The sequence below is a fragment of the Lepisosteus platostomus genome, chromosome 3 (genome assembly GCF_059453375.1).
Source record: "Lepisosteus platostomus isolate fLepPlt1 chromosome 3, fLepPlt1.hap1, whole genome shotgun sequence".
Lineage (NCBI taxonomy): Eukaryota > Metazoa > Chordata > Actinopteri > Semionotiformes > Lepisosteidae > Lepisosteus > Lepisosteus platostomus.
In genome coordinates this window covers 41629382-41646070 of record NC_142613.1, presented here as the reverse complement: position 1 = coordinate 41646070, position 16689 = coordinate 41629382, and the positions used below count along the sequence as shown (strand labels likewise).

Below are 16689 nucleotides of genomic sequence, written 5' to 3'. Positions count from 1 at the left end.
GTGGTTATTCCGGAAACGTTTTTACGTGCTCTTTCTGACCATATTACCGTTCATTTATATACTTTGTGAAAATTGATCGTTTTAACCTTTTCTGTGAATACGCTCTTTATCGGATTAAACAAAAGCATACTTTTAGAATTTGATTAATAGGGAATATAATATGGATTCGCGTATCTAAATAAATTAATAACAGTATAACTATATTCATGCACTGTTGCACAAACAGTAGTATAAGACTGCCTCGGTGGCGTTATAGGTTAAGTGACTTATATCCCTGAGGTCGAGTGTTCAAACCCAGCTGTCGCCATCAGTTTTCTTTTAATAAAAACATTTCTTTGAAAAACTAATATAGCAAATATTATTGGCATTGTATTGACATTTTTTATATTTCTAAATATCACAACATGTCCGTACTGTATGTACACAGCGTGTAGGGTGCAAATCCACGTGAGCCCGAAAGCCCTACATTAATGTTGTGCATTCGCCTGGCACTGCACATTCACAGGTATTAAAGTAGAATAGGGGAAGTCTTCCAATCAAAGACACTCCACCTTCCCCCACGGACACGTTTTCTTAGAAAAACTGTGTAAAAAAAATCGGCTAGTCTGGTTTTAAGACGCTGCTGAGTAAAGAATAGGAATTTCCCTGCTGTCAGCAGTATTGTGTATATAGTTGACCCTTACCTGAATGAAAACAGGACATAAAGAAAAGGTTTCAGAAATCAAACAAAGCTTTATTCCCGTGCTTACAGTCTGGATAATTGGAGGCTACGCTGTTATGCTTCCTATGATGATATATGGGTTTTTCACATGTTCACATGAAGCTGTATTGAGCAGTATTTCTCGCGTTGTTAACGTGTGTACACAGCGGTCCCCCCGGGTTCCAGTTAGTGAGTAATTACCCATAGATGAAAAGCCGGAGGTTAAAAAAAAGAGAATTAGCTCACTGATAGTTTTATGTGGAGGCTATGAACATGTCGTGGTCTTTAAAATGCATTTGGTTTGAAGGCTTTCTGTGTTTCCCTTGTGAAGATATAAACAAAAGAATAATCGAGCATGGTAAAAAAAATGGCTTAAAGACTAAGCTATCACTCTTCTGTGCTTAGTGCTTAGTCTGCTTAGTGTGTAAAACACTTGCAGCATTGTGGGTGCTGTGGTTTAAATGCTATTGGCTTGTGAACAGCATTGCCCTCTTCATAGGGGTGCACAGTGCCACATTAAATAAAAGTACGAGAAAAAGAGATTCAGAACACATTCTTCTGTGTAAAAAAATTGGTTTGAATATCATGGGAGCTGTTTTTAATAAGCTGCTGAGTAAAGAATATTTGAATTTTCCTGCTGTCAGCAGTTTTGTGTATATAGTTGACCCTTACCTGAATGAAAACAGGACATAAAGAAAGGGTTTCAGAAATCAAACAAAGCTTTATTCCCATGCTCACAGTCTGGGCAATTGGAGGCTGCACTGTTATGCTTCCTATGGTGATATACGTGTTTTTCACACGAAGCTGTATTGAGCAGTATCAATTTTCACAAAGTATATAAACGTACAGTAAAATGGTCAGAAGGAGCACGTAAAAACGTTTCCGAAATAACCACATGTAAGACTTTGATGCTTAAAATGTTTAGGGAGAAATGGAATACTGGTGTGTATTTTTCTTTAAACTACCAAGACCAGCCATATACAGTACAGTTTACATACAGTACTATGTTTATGTTCCTAAATTAATAGAGCATGTGAAAGGCATACTTTGTATGATTGGAAACGAATGTGTGATCGGATCAACAAAATGCTGTGGTGTTACTTTTTGTCAATGAAAAAATAAAGTATTTTCGTTTACAAAGACGGTTACAAAGAATGTGGACCAGGGTAATACTTTGAGTTTAGAGCTTATCCAAGGTCATTCATTATTAATACTATTAGTAATATCTTCGGTAAAGACTTTGATGCATAAAATATTTCTGCATAATTAAAATATTTATGATAAAGGTGGTAGGCTGTGTACTTTTGTCCAACTGAGCGATCTTGCTTTCATAAAATATACCAACTTTTTAATCTATAATGATTAACATGCTGTAATACACAGTTTAAATTTAAAAGTCTTAAGAGTATACAACTTAAATTCTTAATTGAATAAAGATTGTCCCTCAGCAGTGATCTGAATTCGAAACCAGATGTTTTCTGGTGACAGCTCAAATGCTGTACATGGGAGGTTTAGCTTTATTAGCTCCACCTGGCGGTTTTACAAGGTGATTCCGGATACTATTAACAGAATCGAATTTGCATACGGTACAGCGCGGTATACTGCGACACGACCACCGCATTCTACCGCAGCATACCCCGCTTGTTTTGAATGGCTACCTCTGTATGTTGCAGTTAAATTGTATTTGGGCACTGCATATGTGTTTGCATTCAGGTAATTGGCACTAATATGGATTTGTAGCAAGTACAAAGCTATAATCACAAACTAGCAATAAATGGAAGCAAACCATTTTCTGGTTGTGATTCGACTAGAACTTTTTTATCTTTACATTCTTCATTATTGCCTTGGAAAAGGTTATGAGAGAAGTACTTTTTATTATGTTGAAGATGTAAAATCATTCAGCTTATCCCTTTGTTAAACTATTCTATACAGTTAAACGGTTGAATGTTTTCAAATTTAGAATTTCTTTTTTGTGCCTGTATTGATTCATTTGCTTTGTATACTACTATTCCAGGTGTGCAGCAATCTGTTTCTTCAAATTTTAATGAAAGATAATGTGGAAGGCAATTAGTGAACTCCTTGATTATTTCAGCAGCATGTATGTGAACTAAGCTCTCATCATTTAGGACCATATTTCTAAAATTTCAAAAAAAACATTCTCTCAAGTGTTTGATTATTTCTTATATTATTTAATTCGGTTATTATTTGGTTTCTTTCTGATATGTATTATTTGGATGTTGAAGCTAAAACTGTTTTGTAAACCTTTTTTTTTCTTTTCTAATGCTATAATGCTTTATGTTTTTTGTCAAATATAGAGCATGTGATTTTCATTGTGCTCTAAACAGCTTTGAGTTTATTTAGAAAGGAAAGCATTACTAAGACAATTGAACATACTAAAGCTTATGTGTGGAAAATGTTTTTATAAGATCATTGTGATATTTGTCAGAGTTTGTGTATTACTGTGAGGTAATATTCTGTTTGCCATTATAATGATATACTACTATATTCTTTTCTACATTTTTACTTTGTTTTCTTTTTTGTGTGCAAAGTGGTTTTGCCTAAATGTGTGTAATAAGAGCTTAAAGTTTTTTTTTAGAAAATATTTGGTTATTTCAATTCAGCTGAAGTAATTTGCACAAATACATTGTTCATGAAAGTTATGGTAGTGTTTGCAAATGTGGCTACTCATGAGCTTAGACAATGCAAAAATACATTGGTATTCAGTTTTGGAAGGTAACACATTAGAGAAGGCCATCAAGCCCATTTTACTTGTTTGTTTATAAGTAAGGAATTGAAGAAAGTACTGTGTCTTATCCAGTAAACTGCAGCATTTTATAGAGAATATGTTTTTTGTCCTTTTTTTCAATTTTTGAATGCTTAACGGTCACAGAGAAGGTGGTTAATTATAAAAGGCCAGTTGCCTACAACTGTGAACCATAGGGAGAACCTTTGGGGGGCTGTCACAGATTCTGGATCAGAGCACTTATGAGAATAAAATAGGTTTTCTGATCAAGGAAAGGTATAGACTGACTAAATGGTCATGCAATTCCACTTGGAGTGGCAGTTATGTGTATATGCTTCATACAGTTATACAGTAGGTTTGCTAACAAAACCACATATCCAACCACCAAATTATCCAAGCCTTTATGCAGTACTGTACATGTTCTAATTTTTCCACTTTTTCCATAAACTTAAAATTTTCTATGCTATATTCTCAGCATGTGTGTTCTTTATAAATTTTTTTTTAAAATTTTTCTTGTTATTTTAGGTCGATGATTTTAATTGTGATGCTGAGCTTCTGACACTGCTTCTGGATTCCAACCTGGTGGTGAAATGTGTGGAAACTGTCTTTTATCCCCATCTTATCAACCATCTTCTCTCTAACCATGAACAGGGAGGATGGAGTGTGGAAGACATAGCCAGACAAATGCAGGAAGGTGGCTATATGGCAGAGTCTGGGTCCCTGTTGCTTTCCTATAGGGGAACTCATCCGGCTCAGTTTACATTTAATACTGCACTAACTGTCATTCAGAGATGGCTGTGATCACTTTCTTTAACACTATGTATATCTTTAAGATCGGCCTCACTAATATAAAAATTACGAGTTTAGGCATTAACATAACATAGTGTGATACAATATGTAAATGTTTGGTAAATGAGAAGCAGCTTTTAATTATACATTTAAAATTATACATTTTCTCTGTTATTACTAAAGATCAAACTGATTCCACAGCTATCAATTCTGAATTGTATACAGAAAATACCATACCAAAAAGTATGATATTATTATGTTTGATCTGGTATTCTATTTAACATCTATTAAACATCATAGTCTATGCTTAATTTTAAGGAAAGAAACCTGCTGTGATTGAAGACATTGACTTAATTTGTTAAACTTTTCCTTTTGTGATCATTGTGAAAAAGCATTTGTGAAGTTTTGTGGTTCACCTTTTTCCTAAAAAGCTCCTTTGTGTTGAGTAATTACTTGAAATGCCAAATGGAGCATCAATCTTAATTGAAAGTGTTATGCATGTTAGTTAGCTTTGCGTCATGTTCTTTTGGTAATGTTGACTTGATGTACTGCATTCAATAGGAAGGAAAACACACTGGCTTGTATGTACTGCAATAAAAATGCATTAATACAATACTTGTAAATGCTTTATTTTTTTCAAATAAAGTAATATTTTTAACTTGCAGATGTGGAGGTAATTTACAGGCAGTAGGCAAAATAATGGAAACACCTAACAAAAAGGATTAATATTTTGAAGTAACTAAATCACAATTATATACTATTGAATGGCTATAATTAGCCCCTATTATGTCTCTGTGACAGACACTACCAAGTCTCAAGGGTCAGCATCACAAAAACTCATGCTGGCAACAAGAAGTAAGTTTAGGATGTTACGTCTGGGCTGTTCCGAGTTCTCAGCCCTCAGTCTCTTTGAAGACCGGTCACATTTACACGAGGAGCTCGAACCTCACCCAGCGCTACATGCAGCATATTCAGCAGGTTCTCCCAACCAGCTGCCGCTCGTTAACATGAGCACAATATTTAAGCCCTACAGAATCATCGCTTAGGGCTCGGTTATTGAGCTGCTCTCAGTCTTGATCTGCCCTGATCTGTGAGTTCTGTGTTTCAGTCATGTCTTACTTTCTGGCAATCCTGCACAGTCCCACTTCTGTCCCTGGACCAGTTGCTGCTTGTAGTCCAGTCACAGCAGAGTTCTGCTTCTGTTCACAGGCCAGGCCAGTTTCTGCTTACCTTGTGGTCTGTGCAGTCCTGTTCCTATTTCCAGTCCAGTACTGCTTCCTGATTATCCTGTCTCCTACATCGCCCATTTTGCTCCTTATAAGAACCACTTCTCTCTCAATGAACCAGCCTGTATCATGCACATAGATCCCTTTCTTATTCAAAACGACACAAGCTACCTTCCATCTGGTGAAGAGCCCCCAACACCATTAGCAACCTATATGCCCATTAAATAACAAACCAAAGTTTCATTGCACCCATGTGAAAATATCACATTCTAATCCCTTTACCAGTTACCTAATAATTATCTAATTTACCTCTAGTGTGGCTCTTTGTCAGTTAGAGGACATGAAGCCGCCTCTAGAGGTAGGTCATCTATACCTACAACCCTTTATAGAGCTGGCCTGCCACACTTTTCGCCCCTCAGCTCTCAAGTCAACGTTCTGCAGATAAGGCATCGAGGGGCACAGTTCTTATAAATCTCCTGCCTGGGTAGAGTGCCCTTTGCTCAGTAGAGTTATTTCCCTTTTGAAGGCTACATGTCACGGTTCTTATTTAGAAGGACCTGGTCATTTTCATGGGTTAACCTGACACTGGTGACTTGTTTATTTCCAGGACAGAGAGTAAGGGAAGAGTAGCTCAGCATCCAACACTCCCACTGGTCAAATCTGCAGGCAAATTGGAGGCATCATCCATGTGACATCCTTTCCTTTCTTCCATTACTGTTAGGGAATAGTCAGGCATCCTCGCCCCATTCTTCCATCTGTCTCAGGTTTTGGTCACACACCCTCTCCCAACCTCTTCTACTAGAGGTTTGGGTCTAGAAAGTAAGAGATTTTCATGTTTTCGTTTCACTAGAGGCTCAAATCGGGAGACCAAATTTCAGTCTGCAACATTGCTCTTTCTTCAGAATTTCAGGTAAGATCAATCATGCCATCAATCATCTATCTTGTCCCTCCTCTTCTAGTCAATGTCACAATCCTTGTCCCCATCCCCTGGTTCCTCAGTACAGAGTAGCAATGGCTCTCTGTGATGTCCCTTCTCCTTTAGAGACATAGTGTAAAGTGTATCAGGTGTACCATTAGTTTCAGGTCTTGGGTCTTGGTGGCAAGAGCTGCATTTCACAGGAATTCTGGGGTCAGATTGTCACACCTCTATCGCCCTCACCTCCAGAAATTCTTTGGTCATATTTTGATGGCCAACCCTTATCTCATCTCTAGGGATTTCTGGATCTTCAGTTGCTTAGCTTCCCTCACGTCCATGGACTCTTCGGTCAGAGGTCCTCAAACTTCCCTCTGGTGAGTTTCTATCACGTCCCCAATAGAAAAGCCTCTTTTTCTACCCTCTCTTTTCAGAAAGAGCCTGGCTTAACTGAAACTGCAGATTTTTCCCCTTTTCTGCAGTGGTCAGTGGGTTTTAGAGCTTAGAAACAGTGGTCATCTCACCCTGGAGACAGTTACTTTTCAGTCTCATCACCTATTTCAAACTCATCACTCACCTCTTCCAGATTCTTCTGAAGTGTGCAGTGCATTCACTTTCTCTGCAGCTGGCTGATTTGTGTCTCAGATGTGGCCACCATGGACTCTGTCTTTTTCCTATGCTGCTTGCTAGACTCTGTTCTCTCAGTTCACAGGTGAATTTAGTTTTTCTAGTTCTTTCTTTTGTTTGTTCTCCCTCTGTTGTTCCAATGGAGGGCATCTCGCAAAGTAGCATTTTCATGTCATATTACCTCAGCTTCTAGATTTTTTCAAAATTCAGTCAGTTGCTTCCGTTTAGCTTCTTGGTCCCGTTATCTGGAACACGTGAGTCTATGGACCCATGGCTCCATTCAAAGCACTCCACCCGATGGTGTGTGAGAACACCACACCATTCCTAAGAGTCTGGAGATGAAGTCAAGTAAATAGTGAGAAGTACTGCCCCTCCCTGTTGAGGGTCCCATCATCCCGATGACTTCCTATCTTTCCCATACACATACACATATACATAGCAGCTCTATATAACAACAGAACAGTGGAGCGGTGGCACTAGCCAGCAACCATGTCACCCTGCAACTTACAATTGGCAGCCCACTGAAGCTAAGCAGGTGTGAGCCTGGTCAGTACCTGGATGGGAGACCTCCTGGGAAAAACTAAGGTTGCTGCTGGAAGAGGTGTTAGTGGGGCCAGCAGGGGGGCGCTCACCCTGCAGTCCATGTGGGTCCTAATGCCCCAGTATAGTGACAGGGACACTATACTGTAAACAAGCGCCGTCTTTCAGATGAGACGTAAAACTGAGGTCCTGACTCTCTGTGGTCATTAAAAATCCCAGGGTGTTTCTTGAAAAGATTTGGGGTGTAACCCCGGCATCCTGGCCAAATTTCCTATGCCTCCTAATAATCTCCCTCTATGAATTGGCTACATTACTTTGTTCTCCTATCTAGATTTCAGCACCAATTTATGACAGACCCTAGCCTACCAAGCCCAAAGGGCCTGCATACTCAAAACTCACAAGGGCAACAAAACCAAGTCCAAGAGTCTTTATTTTCTGCTTTTCAGGCAGCAAACACAAAGTCCACTTGAAACATATCCAAAACCACTAGCACCATTCAATACACTTTAAATACCAAACCAAAAGCTTAGTTGTGGAATTTTAACCTATTTTTCAATTAAAAATTAATTACCTTAATCACCTCTACTGTGAATATTTATGAAGCAATAGATTAGAAGCAATGTACCAGTTTCCAGTAGCATGTCAACTGCAATTACACTCCTTTCTACAGCTGGCAAAAATCTGAACAGCTAGCATTTGATGAACTGTTTAATCATTTATGGTATTTTTCAGATCGATAGAGATCTTAAGGATATCTTAAGGGTTCCAACTGAATATCAGGAGAGCTGATTGTTTGAATTTAGTTTAAAATTTTGCAGGTCCTAAGGTACTATTTGATGGGTTTCCAGAAAACTAATTTCTGCTTGAAAAAAAATAGTCCTGGGACAGGTCAGCTTCATATGATTTGTAAGAGCTTATTGAAGATAAAGGATTAAGTCTCTTCTGACATGGGCAAGAAAGGCCTAAATGGTCATCTGCCCATCCCTGGGCAAGATGTAGATGCTTTCGGACTGCGTTTGTGTCAGAAAAGTTTGGAAAAGATAGCTTATCTTAAATATATATTCTACTTTTACACTAATTCCAGATAGTAATTAGGAAAAAGTAGTAATTAGTATTGCCTTAGTTTTTGGTCATTATTTTACTTTAGTGAATTAGAATGGTGTAAAGGTTTAGGTGATAATTAACAAGGAGGTAGAAAACACTTCACAGAGTCGAGCCATGTCCATGGGGATCCAGAGGAAGAGCTGAAGAGTGAAAGTTTGCACCAGTAGACTGGCACCATTTTCCTTAAGTACGCCCCAATGCTACAGTACATCCATTTGTTCCTTAGATAATAACATATTTTCCAGTCCCTATTGAGTAGAAGCAACACTATAACATGATGCTATGATCACCTTGCTTTAAAACAGAGATGGTGTTGACTAGGAGATGGGTCTATGCCAAATGTAAAGCTTGGCATTTAAATAAAGAATTTCCAATTTGGCCTCATCTGGCCACAACATGTTTTGCCACATTTTTGCAGGATCACTTGGGTTATGAGATGGGTTTTCCACTCTGCCCAACAGGCCAGCTTTGTGGAGTGACCGGGGTATTATTGCATATGTCCCCTTCTATGTCACTGACCTGAAGCTCTTTATCTCTTTCAAATTTGACATCGCCCTCAAAGTGACTTCCCTCACCAGATTCCTCCTTGCTTGGCTGCTCAGTTTGGAAGGACAGCCCCATCTAGGAAGTATCTGGTTGGTATGATGCCCCTTTATTTCTTGATGATTGAGTAGACCATGCTCTGGGAGACATTCAGAGACTTCAGAATATACATCTTCTTCTATGTCTCCTGACCTATGCTTTTTGATCATTTGTTTTGAAAGACACTTCATCTTTGCTTGACATTCTCTACCAAAACAAGAAATCTCACAGAGACATGGGTTTTGTATTCTGGTATAATGAGAACCTTTTTAATGCACTAATTGTGTGGCTTGTTAAAGTAATTCTGTGCATTTCAATTAATTTTGGTTTGTTCCAGTAAAGGTTTAAATACATCAATTTTTCTGTCACGACAATTACCTATGCACTTTTCTTTTTGTTTTTTTGCTGAGAATGTAGAATGTAGAATAGGCTGTGTATATAACAAATATGAATAACTTCAAGTAGGTAGCTGCGTCAGCATGCGTAGGCTGCAGAGGAACAAGTAATAGGTTTATTCCATGCTGAAAAGAGAAGAAAGGAAACACAACGTTTCAGCTGTGGAGCCTTCTTCGGGTGTGTTCTTCTTCCTCACATCCAAAGAAGGCGCCACAGCCAAAATATGAATTACTACTAAATGTCATTACTGCAAGCTAGCAAAACTGAAATCTGTGCAAGGGTCTGAATACATAATAATTGTCAAGAATATAGAGGCAATCTTGGTCACCTTCATTTGTAAGAGCTGATTTCAGATGCTGAAATCTCTGATTTTAAAAATCTTGATAAAAAAACATTTATTAAACAATTAAACCCCATTGTGTCAATTATGCCACATGTGCATTTGTGGCGTATTTATGCATTATGTTTTAGAGAAAAATACAACTCTAGAAAGTGTAGACCTCATTATATTTTCTGAATGGCAATAGTTTTGAAATGTAGAATTAGAGTTGAAAAATTAAGTATCGTGTTATCTCTAACTGCAATACTAATTAAAATGGCTTTAAAGACATCCTTTGCACTTAATATCCATTTCTGTGGCCAGTTATTGTAGATAAACAATAACTGCACTCTTGGCAATGTTTCAATAATAAAGTCTGACCTATATGAAATCATGAAGCAGGGTAAGCTTAGTAATACATTAGGAATTTGCAAGTTAGCTGTGACTCAGAGTTGATTCGAGGTACTCAAGCTTGCATTATATAATGAGGACAATGACATTCTGATTGTGTTGTTTTGATAATATGAGCATTTCTTCATTTCTAGACACAGAATCACTTCCCAATCACCAACACTGTCAATGTCATAGAGTGAGTTATCTCTCAGAAATATGATTATCCTAAAGACTCTGAAATTCATCACAATTAATTTTGAATATAGGAATCCAATGTTATCAATGAGTCTCTGTCAGCAAAGTATTCCCTAACCATACCACTGTAACTCTATATTCCTAATATTATAATGAGGTACATGTTTTTTATGAAGATAACAGTCACTAGACGATATGGAGAGGGGAATATATACTGACATTTTTTTTAATGTAATGCCCTTTTAATTTGTTAAGTACCTGTATAACTGCATTTAACCATTATTATTTTTAAGTATGAAATTGCATAGGTTTTTGATGTGCATGTAAATTGATAGTCATCTCAGCCATTGTTTTATTTTGTTTATTGTCTCCTAAAGATTAAAAGACATAAATGTGGCAACAAAGGATGTGTGCATCTGAGATTGTGTAAAGCTAACATAAACCTAATGACAGTCTTCAACTGAGACTCGCAACTTATTTATACACAGCCACTAGCCTTTTAGACAGAAATACTTGTCTGCACACAAGAAGTTGCACAAGATTGTGTTCTTCAATCCAGGATCATTATCTTATACCTTGTATTAAAACATTTAACCTATTTTTGCATTTATTGGAAGGGGGCCCATATGTTAATATTGGCCATCATGGTGATCACACCAGAGATTTATTAGTTCCAAAGTTTCAGATGAACCCCACTATATTCAGTAATTTGGTGGGTTAAGCAATCTGGAACATTTTTCCAAAGTCAAAGAGCTGTTGCAAGGACAGTGAGAAGGAGTAGATAGGCAAAGGAAAGCACTAGCATACTGTATGTCTGCTTGTTATATGTATTTATGTGTGGTTCTCTCTCTTTTTTTAGGAACTGCTATTCTGGGTTTCTGACCTGAATGCATTATTGTGCATAATACACAATTGTCAAGTTTTCTAGTCGGAATCTTTCCAGAAGATCAGAAGCATTTCTAAAAACAAGTATGTCTTAAATTTTAACGCTTTTTAATATTTCCTAAATATGAAAAGAAAATACATTTGATGTCAATCAGTTTTCCTGTTTAAAGTATTGCAGTCAAGCTGCAACCTCATTTGCACTTCCTCCCATGCTGTATTTTTCTTTGGATCATTTTTATTTTTCCACCCACTGTTCTCAAGGATATTAATTCATCCTGAATGGAGTTCTGACACAAAAATCTTCTCCTTATATGTATATACCGTTGTTCCAATTCAGTTGACTTTCACTTCAATCTCAATAATTCCCTGCAAAAGCATATGCATATTTTTCAAATGTTTAATATGATTTACTTCATGATTCTGTATCCCTGTATGCTATTTCTGTGCAAATGAAAACAGACAAAATGGTACAGTAAGTATGCTTTGAAGCAATCATTGCATGATGAACTGAATATGATGCCAAAGGGTGTTTGTAATGCATGCCATTCCATTGCCAAATTTGGAAACTGGCAAAGGCCCACAATCAAAGTTTTGTTTAAACTAAGCTATTATATGTTAAATATGTATTGCTCTGTATTTATGCTATTCAATAATTTGGTTTAATATCAGTCAATCAATTTGACCCTAAAGTACAGAAAGAGGTAGCTCTTCAGAGGCAGAGATGATGTTGGAATATTATTTTTTTTGGCTTGGTGTATCAGACACATTCTCTTGGGAAACTTGCCAATTAAAATAGCAGTTCCCAAAGGAAACAGAGGGAAGTTACTGAGATCTCTAATGATCAGATTCTGCATTCACATCAAATAAGTATTACTATATGATGTAAAAACACCATTTTGATTAATTTAATTTTTTTTAATGTAGCTCCAAACATACTAATATCAGAGGTGGAATATATACATAAAATAATGTAGTGCACTAAAATAGTATTTAGTTGTTTTTTTTCTCTCAGTAAATTTGAAGTGGAAACATTTAATCAATGTATTCAATGTTCCATGATAGACAAAATATTCAAATATTCAATATACAAAACATTTTCTGTAACTTTTTATAAATAAATATATTTCCAGTTGAATGGTATAAGGCAATAAAACAGTGACTGAGTCAGCATGAAGTCATATATGCATATATGCAACTGCTGGTTCCAGATGTTGGTTTGGAGAAAGATGTTTCCATCACAGTCGTGGAGATGGTTGTGTCTGATTTTTTTTCTATTAGAGAGCATGAGTAGAGAACCAAGAATAATTATTATATGCATAGTATTGTTCTTGTCTTACGTTTGTCCTAGTTATTTTTTCAGGGGAAAGGAATTTTCTGACTTTTTATTCAATTACAGTACTAGTGAAGCAATGGTATCTTGTGCTTGAGAACATTTCAGAATAAGAAAGTATTCTGTATTGGTACGTTTTAGTATTGAGGTTGTACACTACTTCAAAATTTAAACAGTGTATGTATAAAATATATAAATATATACAATATATAATCTATATATTTAATATATAACAATAATATTAGCAGTAGTGCAACAGCTAATAACGTTTCCTCTTCCAGAATAGCATATATGATTACATTCATCCCTTAACAAAGAGGACTTTTTCATTATGCAAAGTTTGTAAGTTGAAAAACAGCCTTGCCACATTAAGTCCATTTTAACATTTAACTGTCTTATTAACTTATAAAATTGGTTTTAAAATCAATAGAACTGAATCTCTATATGCCTTGGTACAGGATCTGGAGAATATAATTATTTATCCATTTTATTTGAACACAAACAGAGAAGTAGATTGTAATTGGAAAAAAAAGCATTTTGAATCAACTCAGATGACATTTCCAACCCAACTTAAAATTAATCCTGGCTGAAGAACAAACATGAATCAGGAAGGGTGGATTACAATGATGCAAGATATAGAGAAAGCTTTAGCAAACTGGGCAAGCACGTTAAGCTGCCAGTTTTGTCTCAGTAAACATTTCCATTAGCAATCGTTATAATTAAATAATCCAGTTTTATGTCTTCATTTGAACCAACAGTAGTATTAATGTGAAATTTTAGTTTTACTTTTTTAACACATATGTTTCTTAAAGATTAATATAAGTCTGCTTAATGAAGCTGAACTCCAGATCACCTTCAATTAATAATTAAAGCATTTGTTTCAAATTCATCTCAATAATGTTTCTGATTGATGTCAGTCTTTCCAATATTTCCTAAATTTATTCTGCTGTATCTAACAGGGTACCATTCCGTGAGTAATATCCATACAAAATATATGCTTGAACACAATATTTAATTTTCATCTGCAGAATCCTTTAGTGGAAGCTAAAAAAATTACATGTATGCAATTCCTAGTCCCAAAACTGCCAGGAAATAAAGATTCTGAGAAACCTCTGAAACCAATATGTTTATTTACTAAGCCTCCAAGGAGTTGCTCACATCCCTTTTTCTACATCTGCATTAGAGTGCAAGAGAAGTTCCTTCCAGTCATAACACACGGCCGTTCCCATCGATAAGGGTTATAAAAAGTAGGCTCCTGGGAAGAGTAAGCTACTTGACAAGAAATAAAAAGATTACAGGCTTTAGAAACCCTTCATACCATGAAAATCCCTCAGTGTTTGCATTCAAAGGCTCTTTGACAAGGATGCACCTGCTTCCTTCAGACATCTTAAAATGGGCACAGTGAAAATTTAATAAATGCATTGAAACAAAGAATTTTACTTGTTTTTTTTTCTTTTGTGCCTTAGTAGAGGTGAATTAATAAATTCCATGAATGCTGTTTAGGCATCTTACTCTACAGCAGCATATTTTGTATCTCATTTAAGATCGTAAAGGATGTCAAATTTAGTTTTACAAAATGATCCTTTGTTTTAAGGTCATAGCAGGACTTTCCAAAATGTTTTAGAATTATCTTGATCATCAAAGAACTGTATCAGACACTATAAGACACTATGAAAAAGAAAAGAAACATAAAGTGTCCCTTAAATAGAAATCATGACAACTCACATGTTTTATCCCTAAGAACATAATAAAGGTTTACAAATGAGAGGAGGTCATTCAACCCATGCAGCTCACTTAATTGCTAGTAGCAAATTGAACCTAGAATTTCATCTGGCTATTGTTTTGAAAAGCCAGTGTTTCATTTTTGACAATAGGTTTGTTTTGTTTTTTAGATTTCCACAACCCTTAGCATAAAAGTGCCTTAAGTTTTAAATGCATCTCCCTGCAGTTTTCACATGTCCTCTGGTTTCATTTTTTAATCTGAAAAAGATATTTGGTTGACAGTTTTGTCCAGAGTGATTTCTATTTGTATCCATTTATACACCTGAGAATTTTACTGAGATAATCAGAGTAAGTACCTTGCTCAAGTGTGCAACAGCAGTGCACCATGTGTGATTTCACATACACGTACACAAACACTTATACAGTAGATACACATACAGTACACACAACATAGACATACACATGCACATTAAAATTTGCGCCAATAGAAAGTACACTGTGGTATACTCCAGTCAGTTCAGCATACTGCTTTTAGCCCTTCACTGCTTAAAACAGATTGATAGGTGGGATGTGTGTTGTGTTAGATGTAACTGAAATGGTGGATAACTCTAACCTTTACCCTACATGGGTGAGCTCAAACCTGAAGAAGGCTCCACAGCTGAAATGTTGTGTTTTCTTTCTTCTTTTTTTCAGCATGGAATAAACCTATTACTTGTTCATTTACATTCTATATAATGTATGACAGGGCTGTTGCTTGCCCCAAAGTTCTGGAATTCTGTCCCATAGGATATCAGAGAGTCACCTACACTGAGCACATTCAAAACCAAACTCATATCTAATCCCTTGTGTTTATTTATGCTAATTTTTATCTATCTTTTAAAATTGTTTTCTTTTAAATGTGTGTGTGTGTCTCATGGAGAGCAAGTTGGGGTATGTGAAAAGATGAATTCCTAATGTATTCCTAAATTGTATATGGCTAATAAAGTGATCTTATCTTATCACAATGTAGAAACCTTTAAGTAAAAATCTGGTAATAAAGCACACTTGAGATATACAATATATAGTATATATAACACTGATGGACACTATTTTTTAATAGAACGTAAAGATCTTTGAAGTGTGTATCAAAGATAAGGGGGTTGGTAATGATGGTTGTTAGGGAATTATGGCAAAAGTTTATCTTGAGAAGCTTTGCTTTAGTATGCAAAGTGTGAAGAAAGTCTAATTTTTCATGTGCAAAGGTCCCTAAACCTAACAAAAGCAGGGATTTTCCACATAATATCTTTATTTGGTTTTGAAAATGGGATCACAGTGTATAATAATCCATAGAACAAAAACCATGCTTTTTTCTGTTAGTTGTACAGTAACTAGGTTTGGAAATGCAAAGTTGTATTGTAAAAGCAATTACTTGCACCTATTTTATTCAGTACAGTATCCAAAGGGGAGCTGGAACCTATCCTGACAAGCCATGGGCACAACACAGGGAACACTGAATGGGATGTTAGTCCATCACAGGGCTCGCACAAACACAAACACTCACACACTCACACCAGTTCCAATTAACCTACCAGTACTTCTTTGGACAAGACACAGATAGCAGGGCTCCAGTGCTGGGAGACAGTAAAGCTAACCACTGTGCAATGTGAGGCCCAGGAAAGATATTGTGGTCATGTAAATCTATCATATTAAACATTAATGATCTGAATAACATATAATATAAGGGATATAATTTGCCAATGCTTAAGTCAGGATTTGTAAAAGTAGTAGTAATAGTAATAAGGAAATAAAAGTACATACAGAGAATGGAGTTTATGTGTTAAAAACCACAGAGACATTGTGTTTCCTGAGGACATGATGAGTCAAATCTTCCAGTGAAGGCAGGTGTAATTGAATGAATTTCTCTTTTGTGAAAACACTATGGTTAGCATACCAGGAGACTAACAGGATGTGTGTAACAAAAAGAACTGAAAATATTTAAGAATTAATTTCTATCTTTCAAAGCCAATTCACAAAACACATGCCAAAAATATTAAAATAATGAGACAATAGAAAACATTCAATTAAAATGTGTAATAAAATGGTTTAACTACTGTTTTACAGTATATAAAAAGAATGCATGAAATCATACAGTATACTGTATATTTGAAGGATTCCATACTTTCAATTAATAATTAATGTTTAAATAATGCCACATTTAATAGCTATAGAAACAGTTTCTTTATTTT

General features: G+C 36.0%; 1 protein-coding gene across 2 annotated transcripts in view; it reads left to right on the top strand.

The window, feature by feature from the left end:
- nbas (NBAS subunit of NRZ tethering complex) overlaps positions 1 to 4845 on the top strand; it is a 277731-nt gene extending 272886 nt beyond the window's left edge. For both annotated transcript variants that reach the window (XM_088625619.1, XM_088625618.1), the window contains one exon: positions 3969 to 4845. In XM_088625619.1, the coding sequence (XP_088481745.1) occupies positions 3969 to 4244 (276 nt within the window). In that variant the 3' untranslated portion in view covers positions 4245 to 4845. The remainder of the gene's footprint in view (positions 1 to 3968) is intronic.
- The last annotated feature ends 11844 nt before the right edge of the window (positions 4846 to 16689 follow it).